Source organism: Haliotis rubra, unplaced genomic scaffold (assembly GCF_003918875.1).
Source record: "Haliotis rubra isolate DU_JTF1 unplaced genomic scaffold, ASM391887v1 Scf672, whole genome shotgun sequence".
In the NCBI taxonomy this organism is placed as follows: Eukaryota; Metazoa; Mollusca; class Gastropoda; order Lepetellida; family Haliotidae; genus Haliotis; species Haliotis rubra.
Window position 1 is genome coordinate 513281 of NW_025767382.1, and position 21100 is coordinate 534380.

General features: G+C 41.9%; 1 protein-coding gene across 1 annotated transcript; it reads right to left on the reverse strand.

Moving 5' to 3' along the window:
• Positions 1–4097: 4097 nt before the first annotated feature.
• Positions 4098–20892, reverse strand: LOC124257785 (chitin synthase chs-2-like). The gene is made up of 12 exons (XM_046691925.1): positions 20741–20892; positions 18843–18948; positions 17915–18051; positions 17579–17658; positions 14341–14449; positions 13056–13209; positions 11807–12020; positions 11236–11436; positions 10175–10572; positions 8021–8393; positions 6999–7253; positions 4098–6118 (listed from the first exon to the last, which is right to left on the reverse strand). Exons 1-12 carry the CDS (start codon positions 20887–20889, stop codon positions 4767–4769), a joined length of 3528 nt encoding a protein of 1175 aa, XP_046547881.1. The 5' UTR covers positions 20890–20892; the 3' UTR covers positions 4098–4766.
• Positions 20893–21100: the final 208 nt, after the last annotated feature.

Genomic DNA, 21100 nt, shown 5'->3' on the forward strand with positions numbered 1-21100 from the left:
AGTAATAGTAGTAGTTGTAGAGTAGCAGTAGTAGTAGTTGTTGTAGAGTAGCAGTAGTAGTAGTAATAGCAGTAGTAATAGTAGTAGTGGTAATAGTAGTAGTTGTAGAGTAGCAGTAGTAGTAGTAGTAGTAGTAGTAGTAGCTGCAGCAGCAAGAACAGTAGTACGTAGTAGTACAAATAGAACTATCAGGAGTAGCAGCAGCAGTAGCAAGTCGGCACTGACATATCTAAATCTGCACTATTAAATCATTCAGAATGGCACAATGAACTTTCGTATGACCAAAAAGGGTGTTTTCTCTATTAATTTGCATCTTCTTGTCCGTTTCGTATTGCTACTGATGAAAACGAAGCGAGCGTACTGACAACTCAGGTTAGGTATGTTTTAAATGATTAGAAACAGAATCATGAATAATTAACATTCATTTCACTGTACATACTGGGTTTTTGGCAAATGCTTATCGCCGAGTCGAAGTACTAACGTTTGACACTAGTACATGGGCGGATATAGCTCTTTGAGAAAGTGGGTGTACACTTCATTTTCAGGTGAATTTCAATGGTCATTTAATAAACTTTCAGGACCCAGACAGACCAGTGAACAACGTAGTTGTCAATGTTAATATTGAACTGTTTGGACCACGGGTGTCGGAACATTGTAAGGAGTAGCAGAGTTAACAATTAGCCAATACTAACGACAGACAAGAAAAACAAATTATGAGTTATCTCCCTTCCATCGGTTTGCATACGCAATACATCGCTAATTTCCGTACATCAAACGTGACTCGAGATAAAGAATTACCAACACAAAGTACCAAATGGATTCTCACAGTTCGTCATACCCAGCGGATGATATAGAAAATATTACTCGCATGTAAGCGGGGTACATTTAAAATAATAGAAGAGCGCTCAGCCAATCAGAAAACGACATTTAAGTGTGAGGTGAGGTAAAGGGTAGTATTATCTCTCAAAACGGTCTTATCGCTGAGACCAACACGAAGTCAGGGTTCGGGCAACTTTAGTACACGCAGTTTTGCACAACTTGTCAAATGAGCGAAAACCTAATACCAAAATGCGTTCCGACACCTCAAGTCATTATGTCGTTTGAATGTGATCAAAACAGATCTTGACATTTGAATCAAAGGTTGATTCTACTACCCTGCTGAATCTGTAGTGGATGAGTGCTGTGCATGATTCACAAGTGTGTGAATTTAGTTTTACGCCGCTTTCAGCAATATTCCAGCAATATCACGGCGGGTGATTCACGAGTGCGTATTTGAGGTTAAATGATTTGGTTGAGAAGGTACGCGCTGAGTTGAAAAGTGTGAGACGTGAAACTAAAATAACTCATCTCAGTCATCTCATGTACTTGACTTGCAGACTTTTCCTTTTTTATTTTTATTTTTAATTTTTTTATGTTGGAAGTCTGTATTCTGCTCTTTTCTTTTCTTTTCTTTTTTATCTCGCGTTACATACACAACATATGTAAAAAAAATGTTTATAAAGATGGGAGAGAAAGTAGAGATAAGGAAAGAGAGACAAATTGACTTGCAGACTTGATCATAATGGATGTAGGTAACGCTTTGCCTTTGTAAAAGCATGTGTATTGCATGAAGGCGGTGTGTGGTCCTGTGCGTAGATCTCAGGTCACAATCAGTTAAAGTTGAGAAACGTTGGTCGCGGACAGTCCTCCGATGGGTGACCGTGTCTGGCAGCTTGACTCCTGAAAGTTTCTAGGACTTCAGTGCTGACCCAACTTCAGTCCTGCCCCACAACGAAGCACATGTGACGCATGTGGTCTCACCTTAGGCAAGTGAGTTTGTTCAAAATTGCCTCTGTCCACCCAGCAGTAAAATTGGGTACCTGGTATGATACGATGGTAGTCTGAATTTGAACCCTGAGCGCCTGACAGGCGACCGGTTGTATTCTCCAAATGGAGTGTTCTATACTCGTTGACCAGGAGTAATATGTCAGCGCTTTGAGCATGCAATGTGCATGGATAAACTCGCAATATAAATGGACTATTATTATTAGTAGTAGTAGTAGTCACTCATGCATCTCCGGAAGGATACATATGATAGCGAACATCACTCACAATGGTAACCAGGTTTGACAACATTTACTGATAACGTGACGTCCAGAATGTGTGAGTGTGGTCAGGCAAATGCTGTATTCCCAGGCTATGTAATTTGTCATGACCAGCTACAACATGAAAACATGTCAAAGGTTATTGCTCATAATGGATGGCATAGCTGTACAAATGTAAATGTGTTTGTGGAAACATTGACTCTATGTTATGTTTTGTTCTGTATTGTAAACTAATGTATCTTTGATGTCGTCTTTCTTGCTTGTATTTCCTTGTCTTTATGTTCCCGTGAAGACCTCTGTCAGAATTGTTCTATAACAACCTATGCTCGTCGTAAGGGGTGACTAACGGGATCTGAACTGTTTGAGATGCATTCTAGAAGTTGTGAGCAAAAGGCATGACAAGTCCCTATGGATGATCAACTTCTTTGTCGTACAATATCGACGTTTCGTTACGGGTTCTTATACCGTTGTCATGGATGAAAAACTTGAAAACGGTATAAGTACCGAAACGTTGCTATTGTGTAATAAAGAAGTTGTCATTCCTAACGGGATCTGGTGGTCAGGCTCGCTGACTTGGTTGACACATGTCATCGTATCGAAATTGAGAAGATCGATGCTCAGGCTGTTGATCACTGGACTGCCTGATCCAGACTCAATTATGTGGATACCGCCGCCATATAGATGGAATATTCCTGAGTACGGCGTTAAACAACAGGCAAACTTGACGAGCCACCGCCGTTTTCACGTTCCCTACTTCCATAACTTCTATGGAGAGTCGGCCTCCTAACCATCTTTTGGGTGCAGCTCTTCATGTTTGCACTGTTACAGAAAATATGAGTAAGCATAATAAATCGACAAAGCCATTTGGTCCCATGCGTTCCTTTTCTTTATTTAAATATAAATGATCCCAAAATATTCCAAAGTGAAAATAATCACAATACCAAGTAGTTGCCGTCAAATAGAATCGTCATACATTGAACATAAACGGTTCTATTATACAAAAAATGTCGACAAAGAACACTAAAACAATTAGATCATCACAGAAAAAAATGCAACTGTAAAATTATATCACTATTCAGGATATTACAATAAAATGAGGGTTGTAAATCACCAGCAACTGTAGATAGATCTCCATATTAGAGATCATCGTACATTTGCTACCTGCATGCACATTAGATGTATTTACATCTATCCTTCAGGTGTTGACAATTTTGCGCAAATCAGCCAAACAATAAATAGAAATAAAACCCTTTCAACATCCATAATTAATCTCCGCCAAAAGCAGAGTCGTTGTACAATTGTGACCATATCATGAGCAGATATTTGTTTAAGCAGTATTACAACTGTTTTTTGTAAAATAATCGCGTCATAAGCAGACAATCCAGTGATTGCCACCATGCGATACGATGACAGAGCATATATTTATGCATCGCTATGAAATAGTGATGGCACCAGGTGTTCGCAAAAAGGTGAGCGTATCCTGCCCCACCGGTGGCACCCGTCATAACCATATGCTAAGTGTAGTCAATTGTTCACCTCAAATAGTCCTGGAACGTAAGGTATACGTCAAAATAGGGAATTGCATCAGACATCATTTTTGTCACTGATGCATCAAATTTGGAAATTTCCTTCATATGTCTACCATAAAACCTCTTGAAAGATTTACTGAGGTCTTTAATGTTGTAACCTTGCACAAACAACTTCTGAACAAGAGTGGCATGACGCTCTTTGAAATCCTGATAGAAATGCACGCTCGATTGTGAAATGTAAACACCAAAGGCTGGAGCTGTTGGAATATTGGAATTTTCTAGAATAACAGCATGGAGGGTAGAGGAAGTTTTGAATGAGAAGAACTTTACATTGAAGTAGCTAAAAGGGTAAAATGCGGCGACATGGGTATCACAGTTCCTGGAATATGTAATATACTTTAAAAAGAAATTCGCAATTAGCAGTGTTGCTGTTCTAAATCACAAAACCAGTTATACGCACAGCATTCCCAACTCACAGATTCTATTTTCATATATATTCACAAGATTTACATGCAGATGTATTATTACATCAGCTTAGGTGAAGAAGATGTTTGACTGCTGACAATGTCGAGGGAGATCATTGTGCCTTAAGTGTTCTGTAACAATTTGGTGACTGACAAAGAAGCAAAGCCATACCTTAAGTTGACAAGCATAAAAACAATAATATGTACAGACGAACTGAACTCAGCAAATATATAAATAATATAATGAAATGGTGCTCAGAAAACAAAAGCAGTAATACACAATTCCCGAGTAGTTCCATTGTAATTATGTTTTACATATCTTGGTGCAGTAAATAATGTTGATAATTAGCTGTGAGCAACTGAATAAGATGTACATGTATGCGAAAGAATCGAAAGTAGCCAAGAATGGGAATCATTTATGTAGAGATGTGACCAACAAATCGAGTAGTTTTATCAGTGGAATCGAAATACAAAAGTTTCATCAATCAGGACCATTTTAAAGTTCGTGGTTAATGGAGCATGCTGATATTGTCCTCTCAGACACGTATCGACAAGGTATAACAGCCTATGAAGTAACAATATTCCTTTCATAACAGTAAACATCAAATGAAGATCTGTTGCATATCACTCACGTGTCTTGTGCCAAACGAAATAGTGGTATTAGAGTCATCAGTAGCTCTAACAAAGGGCTATAGCATCGTTTCCTCATGTTTTACTGAAATATATGAGTCCCGATCATGGTTTCTAACATCAGGAGTCCTCAACATGGAGTTCTCCGACAAAGTATCTTCTGAGTCGGAGTCTTTGTTCAAGGCATGCATGTCGCTAATCCTCCCAAGTAGTCCACTTGACTTCACCGACTGCCACCCCGGGGTTCGGGTAGCTTTGTCTTCCTCGCTTGGATGGAGGTCTACTTTCAGTTGCTTTGATTCTTCATCTCCACCCGACACACTGTCGTTTCCCGATCCTGGAGATGTAGTTCTGTCTTCCTGTGATACCAATGGACTCGGTGGTTTCGAATCAAATCTCACCTTGGGCTTTGTCTCTTCATTCTGTTTCGCCTTGTCAACGGCTTGTTTCACAACATTTATAAGTTTTGGTTTTCTGGTGAGATCAAATCCTTTTCTAAAGTTGGCACGAGCTAATTCTTGTATTCTGTTCCCCTGACCTTCGTTCTTTAGCATCTCTGCTATGGTAAAAAATGACTGGCTGGACATAAGTGGCAAAACCTTTTTGGCTTCACGCGAGACCTCTCCTTTAGATTCATCAACACCACTCTTTATCGCTTCCTTATTGGCGTCTATCTTCTTCATATGGTTCAAGAATATTGTATTCAGGTCCCTTGGTTGTTCTACCACTGGTTTTTTAGAATCCCGTAGGAAACGTGCCATCAACTGATTTTTATGTGACTGTCCTACCGTGTCGAAAAGACCAGTGACGTTTGAATCTCCTGACATCACACTTCTGTTGTCCATCTGTTTTCCACCTTTATACATTTCTTCAATTGCCAACATGACTTTCTCTTTCTTATTTTCCATGGATTTCTCAGATTTGAAGTGGAACGCTGTTATAGAGGCTATAGCGAGAAGAGTTGAGAAGCGATGAGCTAACATACAAATGAACTGAATTAACAGCAGAACACCGAATATGATAGTGAAGGCAATGGCAACAGGCTCCCGAGTTGCTCCACTGTTCCCGGTGTCGCATGGTAGTTTAAACACAAGGCTTGGAGTGTACTCTGACACACTCTCCAAGATGAACATCAGAGTGACGAACAAACTATTAGAAAGGAAAAAAAAGGTGCATACCGTGTTCCGTAACTGCGTGAGTCCATTAGCAACATCGTCTTTCTCTTTCTTCGACAATTCTTTTGGTGGTTTGAGGTATTGTTCAATCAGTTCGTTCCAAAAACTGTTTTCATCCTCTGACAGGTCTTCAATTGGCCCTTCACCTAGTGCAGTTGCACTGATCCAACGTGGCTCATCCCATTCATCATACTCGGATGGCTTGGGTTCAGGATCGGCTTCATATCCAGGATTGACTTGAAAGTGAGAAACACCCTCATTATTATATCATTAGTTGTAAAGGGTTACGGCTAGGATAATGTTGCAGATGTTTGAAATACTAACTTATAGTGTGAATATAAAGCATTCATGTACACTCAGCATTCACCTCTGTCGGTGTGTGCGTGTTTGTTTGTTGTTTAACGCAACAACACTCGGGGGCATGGTGGGCGAGCTGTCTAAGGCGCCGCGCTAGTAAGCGAAAGGTGCCTGGATCGATCCCCACTTGCAGGCTCTTTCAGTGTTGTCACAACCCTAGTGTGCAGTGCACAACCCTATGCACTTAAAAGAACCAACTCATCCGACGGTAGGTGACCAGATGGTGGACACATGAACACGTGCAGACACCTAGTTGCGGGTATAGTAACGTGCAGTATCATTGGACAAAATACTGTGACTATGTGTCCCAGTTCACCCAGCTGCAAATGGGTACCTTGTGAGGATGAGGCTTTGTGATAACTCGCTGCGCCTAACGAATGAATACTCCCCAGGGAGTTGAGATGGTTAGAAGAATGACAGAAAAAAAGACATCCCTCGATCAAAGGAACACTCAAGCGCCTTGAGCATGTACTAGTTGCGTGGATATGTACGCTAGATAAACATCCTATCATCATCATCATCATCATCATCATCATCATCATCAATTGTACAGCTATATGGCTGCGGTTTGCACATAACAGAGTCTGGACAAGGCAATCCAGTGATTTATATTATTGGTCAAGTCAGTGAGCCTAACCAACGATCCAGTTAGACTCTTTTTACGACATGCATGGGTTACTGAAGACCGATTCTGACCAAGATCTTTAATCTTCACGTCATTCGAAGACAAAATAATGGAAAACTGGTATGAATACTTACTGCGCATTCCTCCATTGAACATGCTCGACATTTGTGAATACGGCACGTGTCCCTCATTCGATGTGGTCGAAATGTCGTCATTTAAACCATCGTTACGATCATCCTTGTATCTGTATGCAGACTCCAAGTCCTCCATTTTCTGAATCAGTAATTCCATCTTTGTTGTGTGATCCCTCAACTCTGGCCTTGGGCAACATATACACCGGAACATATTTCCAAACGATAATACATAGTCAGAGTCGGAGTCATCAGAACCTGCCAAATAGAACAAAATTGATCAATTGAGCACCATCTATCTAATGGTGATAGATTACTTATCCCATTCCATCCTTTTCTGGGCTGGTATGTTAGTCCTCTTAAAACAAGCAATGAATTCATCATGTGTTTGAACACAACTTTCAAACTGAGGAGGCATTGGTTATGTGAGGTGAGGTGAGGTGGGGTGAGGTGGGGTGAGGTGAGGTGAGGTGAGGTGAGGTGAAATTGGGTTTAACGTCGTGCTTGAGAATATTTCGCTCATATGACGACGTGCATGCGTGTGTATGTGTATGTGCGGCTGCTTGTACTAGCCAGGACTGAAGCTGGTTTTATAGTGCTAGCCCACTGAGATACCATGCCGCAGTGAAGCAGGAATACCCCACTCAGACACATTATACTGACTCGGAGCCGACCAGTCCTTGTTGTACCCTTTAATGCCGAGCGCCAGACAGGGACCAACAAGTACCATATTTTAACGTCTTTTGGTATGACGCGGTCGGGGATCGAACCCGCGACCTTCCGCTCTCCGGGCGGACGCTCTAACCACTACACCACGGAGGCGGTTGGCATTGGTTATGAGTGGTGCAGCAAGATAAAAGTAAATAGTATCCAACTTTGAAACAGTAGCATCCCTCAAACTACCTTCATACCAAGGAGATATTGTCCAGCTTAGAAATAGGGAGTGAAAAGCCCCTTCGTCATGCTGGCCTAATATAATTTTTAAGACATCCAGCATGTATTAAAATGATAAATCTCAAATTCACCTTTCATTCGATTTAGTATGCCCTGCATAGCTGACTGTTTCTTCTCCTTCTGTTGTGACATATTGTTCCCGGAAACATTCGTGTCTACCTTGTCCCTTGTACCCCATGACACGACGTTGAGGTTCCCAAAGGAGTAAAACATGAGCAGCATGGACATGCACGGTATAGCAAGGAAGTAGAGGAAACCGTAGATCACATTGAAAAACTCCTGGGGATGGAGTATTGCCGCCAGTACAAAGACACCAACGACAAACAAGAAAAATCCAGCAGTCATTGAGCAGAAGTTGCTCTCAACTATCTGCTTGAAGACTCCAACAAGAACGATGGTCATCACAAGTGCATACACAACTGAGAGAATACCAGCGTATGCTATCTGAAATACAAAAGGTAAAGTAAGTCAGTTTCTCCATGTACACTCAGGGGCAAAAGAAACGATACCATATTATTGAGGCTAATTAATGCAAGATGACAAAAGATAAACAGGAAATTAATGTTGTAATTTGAGAAGACAAATAGGTGAGGAGTATGGAAAATCAAATTCATTAATCGAGGCCAATAATTGTTTAAAATAATTGCGAAAAAGCACTTAATATTCATATGTCCTGTATTTGATCACTCCAATATGATGAGATAAGTAAATGTCAGTGACACAGAGACACTCCTGTGAGTCAATATCGAGTGTGGTCACCACCGGCATCGATACAGGCTCTATCGCGACCTCGAACAGATGAGGTCAGACGTCTGATCACTTGAGGAGGTATCCTGTTCCACTCCTCCCTCACAGCTTGGATGAGGGTTTGTCTGTTCACTGGGGCGACCTGTCTGGCATGTATCTGTCTCCCAAGATGGCCCCACAAATGCTCAATGGGTGAAAGATCCAGAGAGCGTGGTGGCCATGGCAGGACAACAACGTTGTTGGCGTTGAGAAAGCCCTGAACACGTTGAGCTGTGTGACATGGGGCGTTGACCTGTTGAAATACGGTTCTTGGATTCTGTTGCAGGAAGGGTAAACAACTGGCCGAAGGAATTGATCGATATAACGCTGCCCATTCAAATTCCCATCGACAGCAACCAGATCTGTCTTTCTGTCACCTTATATCCCTCTCCACACCATAACGCCATCACTGCCAAACGGCTCAACCTCCTGCTCGCAGCAACGTGCCGTCCGCTCACCTGTGCGTCGAGCACTCGTATCCTGTCGTCAGGTCTGTTCAGGAGGTATCTGCTTTCGTCAGTAAATAAGACTCTGTCCCATTGTCTGCGCTGCCAACCTTGAACGATACGTGCCCACCTCACCCGTCGACGTCAATGTAGGCTCGTCAGTGCTACACTACGTTAGGGTCTGTAGGCTCGGATGCCATGCTGACGAAGTATCCTGGACACCGTCCTTCGGCTAATGCGATGTCCCAGCGCAGTCGGTGCTGATGCTGTCACAGTGAGGAATAGGTTGCGCAAAATGCAGGGTACGCAAGTACCGGTCTTCAGCTGGGGTCGTGACCCGAGCTCTGCCGCTCCTCGGTCTGTCCTGTGTCCTGCCTGTCTGTTTGTAACGGGTCATCAGACTGGTTATTGTAAGTCGGCTGCAACCGAAGATCCTGACGACGTGATTGTGGGTAGCGCCAAGCTGGATCATGCCAATTGCCCTTTCTCTCTCTTCTTTCGATAATCTCGGCATGGTCGCAAATGTAATCGTCAATTGTAGATGTCCGATAAACATTTTCACGTGCTTTTATACCGAATATTTGTCTCGTGTGTCATGTGTGCACGTGCACGAAACTATCGTGAATAAGTTCACTTTTCTGGGGTCTTGCTTTTGCGTGCATCGTCGTTTCATTGAGTCAGCTTTGTTGCGTTTTGGTGAATGTTTCTAGCCATAAGTACTCAAAATATCGACGTTCAAACACAAATTATAATTTTTCAAATGTTTGGTATAGTTTCTTTTGCCCCTGAGTATACATCTAAACACCTATAAATTAGTTCTAATTGCTTTCATATATATCAGACGTTAGTGCAAAATAACACACACACACACACACACACACACACACACACACACACACACACACACACACCAGCCTCAAATATCATCAGAAGCAGAAGTTGATTCTGTTAGGTATGAAGGGAAAAGTAGCTGTGAAAACTAAATTAAATTACCTGAATGTCGTCCTTTGCTGTAAAAATGAGTATGGTGAAAATGATCATTGGGAAAAGGTTGAGTAACATGGCCGCATACAGTGGCAGCTCAGGATACGCAGTGTTAATGGCACTGAATATGATGAGAAATATTGTTCCAGGTGTCAGCACAGATGAAACAAAGAGCAGTCCTTGATACAGAATGTAGAGCAGAGAGATGTCATTGTTTGCCCTTCTAGCTGTGGCCGACGACTGAAGAAGATCAAGTATATTTGCCATTGTTGAAGGAGTCCATCGCCGCCGCTGATTGTAGAATTCTTTAAAACCTTCTGGGGCATAGGTTTTGGCGTCCGCAGCTGCATTGTATTCTATTCTGTGACCTTGTTGCAGAATCAGGGTACACAGCCAGCGGTCCTCCCCTAAAGCGTCGCAGATAAATGTACGTTTAAGGAAAACTTACCCAAACCAAAATGAGTATTTTTAATGACATTTACAACAAATGCCCTTGAACTTTACATTTTGTTAAAGGCATCTACAACATATACCTTTGAGGTGAGGTGCGGTGAGGTGAGGTGAAATTGGGTTTAACGTCGTGCTTGAGAATATTTCGCTCATATGGCAACGTGCATGCGTGTGTATGTGTATGTGCGGCTGCTTGTACTAGCCAGGACTGAAGCTGGTTTTATAGTGCTAGCCCACTGTGATACCATGCCGCAGTGAAGCAGGAATACCCCACTCAGACACATTATACTGACTCCTAGCCGACCAGTCCTTGTTGTACCCATTAATGCCGAGCGACAGACAGGGACCAACAAGTACCATATTTTAACGTCTTTTGGTATGACGCGGTCAGGGACCGAACCCGCGACCTTCCAATCTCCGGGCGGACGCTCTAACCACTACACCACGGCGGCGGTCATATACCTTTGAACTTTGCGGTGAGTGAGTGAGCTAAGATTAAGAGTCACATCGGCAATATTTCAGCCATATCGTGACTAAATTTCAACTTTGTTTATGTCCGTCAATTTGAACAGCAATGATCAAAGCGCTTTTCCTGCAACATGAGCTCTTTGGTCAAGTACCTTGATCAAACTGAATTCGATGTCTTGGTTCTGTGGACTCTTCCGCATATTTGCGAAGGACGTTGTCGTCCATGAGAGCCGATGCCCGAAACATGCTGAAACATCCAGGACTGCACAGGACACAACCAATTACATGCTCCGCTGCCTTCTGTAGCCAGTGACTCATGGCGTATTCAAACTTCTGGTACCATATTATCGGACCTGTAAACATGTTCATATGTAAATGATCGAGTCTTGACCAAAACATCCAGTGGTCAACAACATGAGCACCCATCTACTCAACTGCGGTACTATGATTTGTGTAAACCAAATCAGCGAACCTGAACATCCGATTGCCTCTTACAAGTATGGGTTGCTGAAGACCAATTCTAACCGGGATCTTCACGGGTGCTTAATGAAAAGGGTCAACGTTTGCTTCATGATGAATTGTGAAACGGTGATGAATTGTGACACGGTCAGTTGTTCACTTCATGCTGCTAAGATTCTCTTGGAGGAAAAAAAGACGTTTGTCCAAGTTGAGTGTCAAACAAAATGTGACAGATAGAAGTTGTCATACACAAACATTACAGACCTGACCCGATTGGATGAATGCGACCACAAGCAGCTCCAACATGACCGTTCTTCTTCATCCTGTCCAGCAACACCTGCACTGCTGATGGCTGGAAGTCCACGTCGCCGTCCAGAGTGAGAATGAATGTGTTCCGGGTCATCTTATTCAGGGTTTTTGTCGTCATGCCTGGCTCGCATATCATCTTGTGTGACAGCAGGTAGTACATGTACATCACCTGTTTGCAATTTACATACCTTGTAAGGAAATCCAGGTCCCATGTACAGATACACAGAGATTCATACCCGAGCGTAGGTGTCATATTGTATTTACAACACGAATGACTGAAAACTGATATTTCCCTGGCGTTGTAAATACAATGTGACATCTACGCGAGTGTGTTAATGTTTTTATTATCCCCTTCTCTTCAGAAGGCTTTAATTACATATAACAGTGTTTTACCGGCAGTTGCAACGTTGAAGGCGATCTAAATAAAGCCTGGAAGCGTATGAATACAAATACGGTAAGGTCAAGGTTGCTGCGCACTGACAGGAGCTGTTGTAGGACTAACAATCTAGCTCCAAATTCTGACAAATACATGTAAAACGTGACACAGTCTCGATTTTAATTACCATATATAAAAATCTAGTGTTTATTAGAGTTGATGTGTCCGACGGAGGAAACGACAGTAACTGAAGATGTAGTAAACACTGTAGTAAAAATTATGAATGAAAAAGTAGTCCTGCGTTCCGATATCACATCATTGTCTTAACCGGCCAATGAAATGGCTTTTTCAATCATACGCATGCATATCATACACATCCACATCATTATGAAGACTTCAGTTTACCGTATGTCACCATTGTGTTCAACGTACATCAGTAAAGAGGCTGGTTCTCGGGTACGGGGAGCAAGGGAATATGGTATCAATGGCTGGTTGCTGTCAAGATCACAACTGGTCAATGTATACTTTTATGTTTAGAGGGCGATAGGTTTGGAGCAGGGACATGGAAGCTGGAACAGTGAGTGTTTTATGTGTCTTAGGTTTCTGGGATGAGAGACCATGGTATGTATCATGTTGTCATTCAAGTTGTGTAAAATAGCTTGGGGTGTATGAGAATTGATTTGAAAGGTGCGAGTTTGCAACCAGTGTGAAATATGTGTATCATGTTGGCTGTATGCCCTGTATCTCTGATGTGAGTATTATAATTTTACCGTATGACACCATCAGTTAGAGGATTTCCACTGCTGGAGTGCTACTGAATTGACTTGCCTGACTCCACCTCTTCTTAATCCGAATCTTGTCCTTGTGTTTGAGGTGAACTGTTAGAATATTTTCCCCTGGCAATGTCCATACCAGGCGTCCTCCATACGGTGTTGCAATCCTCACAGGGGGATTTAGACATGTAATGGAGAAGTAGACTTCACTATAAAAAAAAGTCCACATATAACCGTTAGCATTTGTCAATAAGAATGCATGCAATCGTATGGATTATATAGTTCTGGTTCAGCATAACATGTTATATTTGTTGGAAGCCGAGATAGCTGAGTGGGTTAGATGGCTGACTTTGTGTGCTGGCGATTAGGCTTCATAGAGTCAGGGTTCGAATCCCAGATGGGATTCATCCTAACAAAAGTACTAGAACCTGTACTTTACTGAAAAAGTGCAATCCCTGGTATGACATTCTACCACTGTCCAAATGGGTTTGTGTATTCATAACCTTCTAGATCATTATGCTCAGCCAAATGTCTGTCCAATGTTATAGTACCGTGGACCCGTGAAGGTACCGGGTAGAATTATTTCATTAACCCATGCTTGTTGTAAGAGACGACTAACGGGATCGGGTGGTCAGGCTCGCTGACTTGGTTGACACATGTCATCGGTTCCAAGTGTCTGGTCCAGACTCGATTAATTACAGGCCGCCGCCATATAGCTGGAATATTGCTAAGTGCAGCGTAAAACTAAACTCATTCATTCATTCATTCATTCACTCACTCACTCACTCAGTCACTACAGTACCGTGAGAGTTTATGTAAGAGTATAAGAAGGGGTATTATGTTCGTGATCGGGTGTATGATGGGAAAAAAATTATGAATGATGGGTGATTATGAGACTGAGGCAATGATAGCATGTATGAAGCGTTATAGTGAGTGAGTGAGTGAGTTTGGTTTTACGCCGCTTTGAGGAATATTCCAGCAATATCACGGCAGGGGACACCAGAAATGAGCTTCACACAATGTACCCATGTGGGGATTCGAACCCGGGTCTTCGGCGTGACGAGCAAACGCTTTAACCACTAGGCTACCCCACCACCCCATGAAGCGTTATAAGCAAGGAAGGTTTAGCATATGAATTTTGTTTCCATTAAAATGGGGTTTCTAATTACTCTAGTTTGTGACACTCGATGCTTTAGTAGTCTGCTGGTTGTGTTAGGTAGGGTGATTCTAAAGGGGTTGAATTCTGGTCTGGCCAGATGCTTTGACATGTTTCTAGTGTACTTTGATACACGACGCAATCATACTCCACCTGGCAATATGCACTGTATGTGAAGTCCTACCTTACTGCCTGGTTGATGCAGCTCACAAAATCTTTTACCCAGCTGTTCACCAAATACTTGTCTTCTCCTTTTTCTTCGTCGCCGAATGCATTGTCAAAGATTATATGTGCTGCAAAAAAAACAGCATAAAAACGTTTCCTGTTGTGGGCGAGAGTATATCTTAAATAGAGCTGATATTACAACCCTCATTTCGGACTCGGATGATCAGGAAATATATATTCTGTATTAACACTAGAGAAACAATATAGATGTGTTGGTATCATTCACAGTCCATAAAATTGATATATATTGGTTGTTAAATGCATTTGATACATGGGGCATACTGAAACCGCTGTTGAGATCTATCAGCATTTGTCCTCAGCCAATGTATGGTAATTATGATTCAACCACCATCCGTGTTATCAAGCAGCCAGATCAAATGCCAACATATTTCATTCGGTCTTAATAAGCTACGATCATTTGAAACATCCAAAATCCTAATGTAACATATAGCGAACTGAGTAGCAAGCCTGTGTTGAAGTGTTGATTTCCAAGTTTAAACAATCAGTTTACTTAGAAACTTGTACCAACAGAGTAATGTGTGAAACAGAAAAACAACTGACAAATATTACAAGTTACAATTGTATTGTAAAACTGATTAACTTTCAATCCAAATTGATACTAATGCATATTTGGACAGTAAAGTCTATTACATCGGCAACAGGCCAACGTCAGGGCGTCGCAGAATAACCACTGTTACGAGAGTGTGTTTTTTGTAATTCGTAATAACAGTGATTGAGTGATAGTTATTATGGGTCACAATGTTTAAAGTTTTGAGTGTGGGCTGCGGCTCACATCTTGTATCATGTATGTTCAATTGCAATAGTATTTTTTAGTGGTACACCTTTTTGATAGCGCTTCAGAGTTGCCTCCCTTGGGGCAATCTTTTGTATAACTATTTGTTTTGACTTCCGGGTCTTGACACGTCTGGTGTTTACGACGCCTTTCGTGAATGTTCTGAGCGGATAAAGAATATTCTTGACTCTGTGTCAGTATATATAAAGGCTGGTTCTTGTGTTGACACACGGAATTACACGTACTTTTCATATCACTGGAGTTGTGTACATCTGTCTGCCATCGTTGATCAACATTGTCAAGACTTACTGTCCCTGTCTATTCGTCTACTCTCATTGTATACAACCTTTAATCAGTATATCTGCTCTCACTGTAAATGTCAAGACTCTGGTGAGTTAATATTATATATTTGTGACCCAATATTATAGATTTGTGACTCAATTGCATTGTACTAAATATCTGTGTTGTCATTCATTGTAGCTTGCTCATTGTTTGCTCAATATATTATTGAATATTGTCTAGTTGACTTGTCTAGTTTTATTTTGCTGGTTCAAAGGGGACTCTTAAACCTTTTGTCACAGCAATTTATTAACCGTAAAACCACCGTCACTTAAGCTCGATACATCCGGTTGTGACATCTTTGAAATCGAATCACAACAGCGACTACCGAAGGGAAGCAATAGGAGGACAACGCAAAGGTTCCAGCCAGAGAGTTTGTAATCGGCTGATGGTGGCAGACCTTGCGATGTAACTTTCAAACCCCACTTCACTCACTAGAGGCGCCAACATCAAGCAAGTAGGACACACCCCAGGTAGACGACTTTTCTGATCTTGTTTTCTCCTGTAACATGTTGATAGATGCACACGTGCATATAGTGTCGAGGGGAACGTTATGCTCCAAACTGTGTGCAGCAAGTCGAATATTTCGGTAGTGGTAGTGTGATGGTGTAGACAGGAATCCGTCATGATGGTTCGACGGTTCTTGTGCATGTGGCGGTCTTCAGATATCAAGACGTCAACGGTGGACTGTTCTAGCAGGATGAGTCTCTACAGATTCACGCATTACCTTGGCCTGCCCGTTAGCCTCATTTGTCCCCGATTAAACATGAATGGGATTAACTGGATCTCTAGAGGAATTCACCACTCCAGATTCTTCTGCAAATTCTACAGACACTGAAGCCTAGTGTGGGAGAACATTCCACAACGTGTTCTGCAACCATTTATTGCTTGCATGCGTCACAGTCATCTGGTATACTGCTATGGGAGTAAACCAGGTGAAGTCATTATCCAAGTCTGCCCAGCGTCGGTCATTTAAGGATAGGCCTTTAGGAACCCACTGTACCGTGTATATATGCAGTGTGTGGAACTGAATAGCAATCCAGCCGACTAATTGCCGAGATGAAGTTGGCTGGTCTTAAAAGTGAAATAAGTGTCTGTATTATTGCCGTGAGGACTAGTCAACTTCACACTAAAAAATCTCTGGAACGTGATTCTTCGAGAGAATGTTGATATGAACTGATTATGTTCAACACCTTGGCAGTGGATGACCTTTCCTGGCACAAACAGCACAGTTTAAATGACACAGTAGCATGGCTCGCTGTTTTAGCTCGCTGTTTACAGCTACTGTTCCCCATGCCGAGGTCCACCCTGAACAATCTGTCAAGATCAAGGTTAGAATTGATCTTGTCGTAAGAGTCGACTGACTGGTGGTTAGACTCGCTGACTTGGTTGACTCATGTCATAGTATCCCAAATCCGTAGATCGATCCTCATGCTGTTGATCACTGGATCATCTGGTCCAGATTATTTACAGGGATATTGCTGAGTGCGGCGTTAAACAACAAACCATCTAACCACCTTGAGGATCCACCAGGGAATCATACTTTTACACTTCTTTGGAATACTGCCAAATACAATGTGATTGGCACGATTTAGGAAAAGCATGATTAGCGACCGTTTTACATTTGATGTTCTCGTTGGATGTTCCTCTGAGCAAGCCGTTACAATCGTCAGTCCTTGACAGGACTAAAAGTCTGCCAGGTACACCTGCAGCAGCATCAGTGAAGATATATCCTCCCTACAGATGTCCTCCACATTGCTGTTCACCTTAGGTTCATCGTTGAAAGTCGATGTCAAGTTTCTGAATTTTTAAGCATATATTCGTAAATGTGGTGAAATATCTCAGGACTGTGTTAATGTTCGTCCCAGGGCCTATATTTTCCGAAGCTCTCTTAGCGCTTAGATAGTCGTAAGTTAATGTTAATGTATGGCACTTACGACTATCTTAGCGCTAAGAGAGCTTCGAAAATATAGGCCCAGATGTAGAACTAGTAATACACAGATGTATGGTCTAGTACTGAATAGAATCAAACTATTAGCCAAGCATTCGTCAGCATTCTATCTACCTTCCATGTTGTAGAAGTCTTTATCCAGGACCTGAAGTATGTCCTGGGCTTGTGCACGCGAATTTTGATCCATATCCATTCTGAAAAGAAACGAAATTTGGGTTTCCATTTGTATCTCTACCGTATGCATGACCATTATAATCGCAGTTCATTTTTTATCCCAAGGATATCAGTGTTCATATTTTGAAGAATTGAATTTGTGATGAATTATAATCAGTTTCAAGACGAAAAAGGTTCACAGAGGAGGATTTTGTCCAGCTTGAAACCATTAAACATCGAGATTCCTTTATCTATAAACTATATCAACACAAAATGAAGACTTCAAAGTATACTTACTTGAATATCGACTTAAGGAGTTGCAGCATTTCGACCTTTGTTTCATGCCACATTGTGACACAGATGTACACCAACGGGACCTTGGAATAATGGTTGTAATAGTTCTCCTCCGGTGTATTATGATGATATACCTTTTTCTGAAAGAGGAAAACATCAGAAGCAGTGTACACAGAGTGGAATGTGTATCAACTCAGATCTAGTATTACACAGAAAACTATTCCATGCTAGAATTCGAACCACGGACCTTCTAATCCGAAGTTGGACGCAACATGACCAAAGAGGTTAACCCCGTCAGCAAGCTGACAAGGTAAGGATGTCATCTGTGGAATGACTCCACGCCCTGGTACATAGAGAAGACCTATGTATATCTCACAGGAGGTATTCAGACTTCAACTTGATCTTTATCTTAAAGAAGTATGTGACTACAGAATGGTATCCGCCAAATCATCAATAATGCATAAAGACTCAAACCATAAGCTGAAACATTTGCCCACATGTATGTAAATTACATCGATTTAGTCCCGAGAAGACCCGACGTTACAGGCTGAAACGTTCTCCTTGCCAGATTTTCCACGGGGAAATAACCGCCTTGGAAATTTCTTTCCTACCCCTAGACAGATTTTTTCCTACCCCCGGACATACATTTTCTCTCTTAGGAAAGCCTAAGCCAGATCTTCCTTTCTCTGTTCCACTTAACAGTCAGGCCGAAGACCCGGGTTCGAATCCCCACATGGGCACACTGTGTGAAGCCCATTTCTGGTGTCCCCGCCGTGATATTGCTGGAATATTGCTAAAAGCGTCGTAAAACCAAACTCAGTCAGTCAGTCCACTTAACAGCAAACGACTAGTAAGATTTTAGGACATTATTACTCAAATCACGAATCAGTATATATGTTAAGGTGCACGGGAGGTAGTAGGAAAAACATACGTTTCTTGAATCGCTCTTTTGGGTGTTGATGCTGTCATCTGACCGTCTGTTCATCATCAATGATGTATCGAAGAATACACCACAATAGAGAGGCCGGTTGAACAGTCTACAAACATAACATGAGACACACATCAATATTTCTGAACAAGCAACCACTGTCTCTTTTCTGTAAAGCAGTTTTAAATGCATAGTAGCTGTTAACATTCGATGTTGTCTGGAAAAACAAAATGGCTTGCATAGAGCAAATTGAAGGAGTACAGGATAAAAGACACATACTTGTAGGTGGACAGGATAAAGGATATACACTTGTCGGTGTACAGATAAAAGACACACACTTGTAGGTGTACAGGATAAGGACATACTCTTGTCGGTGTACAGGATAAAGGACATACACTTGTAGATGGAGAAATAAAAGATACACACTTGTAGGTGTACAGGATGAAGGACACACTTGTTGGTGTACAGAATAAAGGACATACACTTGTGGGTGTACAGATAAAAGACACACACTTGTAGGTGTACAGGATAAAGGACAAACACTTGTAGGTGGACAGGATAAAGGACACACAATTGTAGGTGTACAGGATGAAGGACATACACTTGTCAGTGGACAGAATAAAGGACACACACTTGTAGATGTACAGGATAAAAAAGACACACAGTTGTAGCATGACAGGATAAAGGACACACACTTGTCGGTGTACAGGATAAAAGACATACACTTGTAGGTGTACAGAATAAAGGACAGACACTTGGATGCGGACAAGATAAAGGACACACTTGTAGGTTACAGAATAAAGGACATACACGTATAGGTTACAGGATAAAGGACGCACACCTGTAGATGTACAGGATGAAAGACACACACTTGTAGGTTACAGGATAAAGGACACACACTTGTACGTGGACAGGATAAAAGACACACACTTATCGGTGTACAGGATAAAGAACACACACCTGTAGATGTACAGGATGAAAGACACACACTTGTAGGTGTACAGAATAACGGACAGACACTTGTACGGGGACAATATAAAGGACACACTTGTAGGTTACAGGGTAAAGGACATACACTAATAGGTTACAGCATAAAGGACGCACACCTGTAGATGTACAGGATCAACGACACACACTTGTAGGTTACAGGATAAAGGACAGACACGTGTACGTGGACAGGATAAAAGACACACACTTATCGGTGTACAGGATAAAGGACACACACCTGTAGATGTACAGGATGAAAGACACACACTTGTAGGTTACAGGATAAAGGACACACACTTCTAGGTTACAGGCTAAAAGACACACACTTATCGGAGTACAGGGTAAAGGACACACACTTGTAGGAGTACACGATAAAGGACACACACCTGTAGGTGGACAGGATAAACGACACTCACTTGTTGGTTACAGGATAAAAGACACACACTTGTAGATGTACAGGATAAAAGACACACAGTTGTAGCATGACAGGATAAAAGGACAGACACTTGTCGGTGTACAGGATAAAAGACATACACTTCTCGGTGAACAGGATAAAGTGTGTGGACAGGATAAAGGACAAACACTTGTAGGTGTACAGGATAAAGCACATACACTTATAGGTTACAGGATAAATGACACACACTTGTAGGTGTATAGGATAAAGGACACACAATTGTAGCTGTACGGGATAAAGGACATACACTTGTCAGTGTTCAGGATAAAGGACACACAGTTGTCGGTGTACAGGATAAAGGACACACACTTGTAGGTGAACAGGATAAAAAACACACACTTGTAGGTTACAGGATAAAAGGCATGCACGAAACAAACATACAAAACTATTGACATGAGGAAAACATACAGACATTTGCATGCATAAAAGATCACAAACACAAAATTGTAATGAAACATACCTGTCAGTTGCTGCCACTCTGTCTGCCTTGGGGACCCATATATGTGCACACACCAGCAAAATCGACAGGAAACCGCCACATATGATTGGAAAATAATTGGTACCAGAGTAGGTCTTCAAGAGTTCGAACATAGCGGTGTGTGAAGGCATCCAAGCGAAGTCGCACCCGATGTTTTCGACGATCGGTGAAAAATATAGTAATCAGCAGCACGATGCAAGATAATGGTGTACACAGGGCAAGTGGCAAGGAGAAACACATCACCTGCGAACGGATCTTACATGCTGATTTTGCCATTTTGTATCCAATTCCGCACAGTACTACAGCCGAAGAAGCAACAATGTAGGGCAGGTAGCTTCTACA

Coding starts and splice junctions, on each gene's coding strand:
- LOC124257785 (XM_046691925.1), bottom strand. CDS start 20,889: ATGCCTTCACACACCGCTATGTTCGAACTCTTGAAGACCTACTCTGGT. Junction 17,659..17,914: donor CTCCTTAAGTCGATATTCAA/GTAAGTATACTT, acceptor GTTTCTTTTCAG/AATGGATATGGATCAAAATT. Junction 12,021..13,055: donor TTAAGAAGAGGTGGAGTCAG/GCAAGTCAATTC, acceptor AATTGCAAACAG/GTGATGTACATGTACTACCT.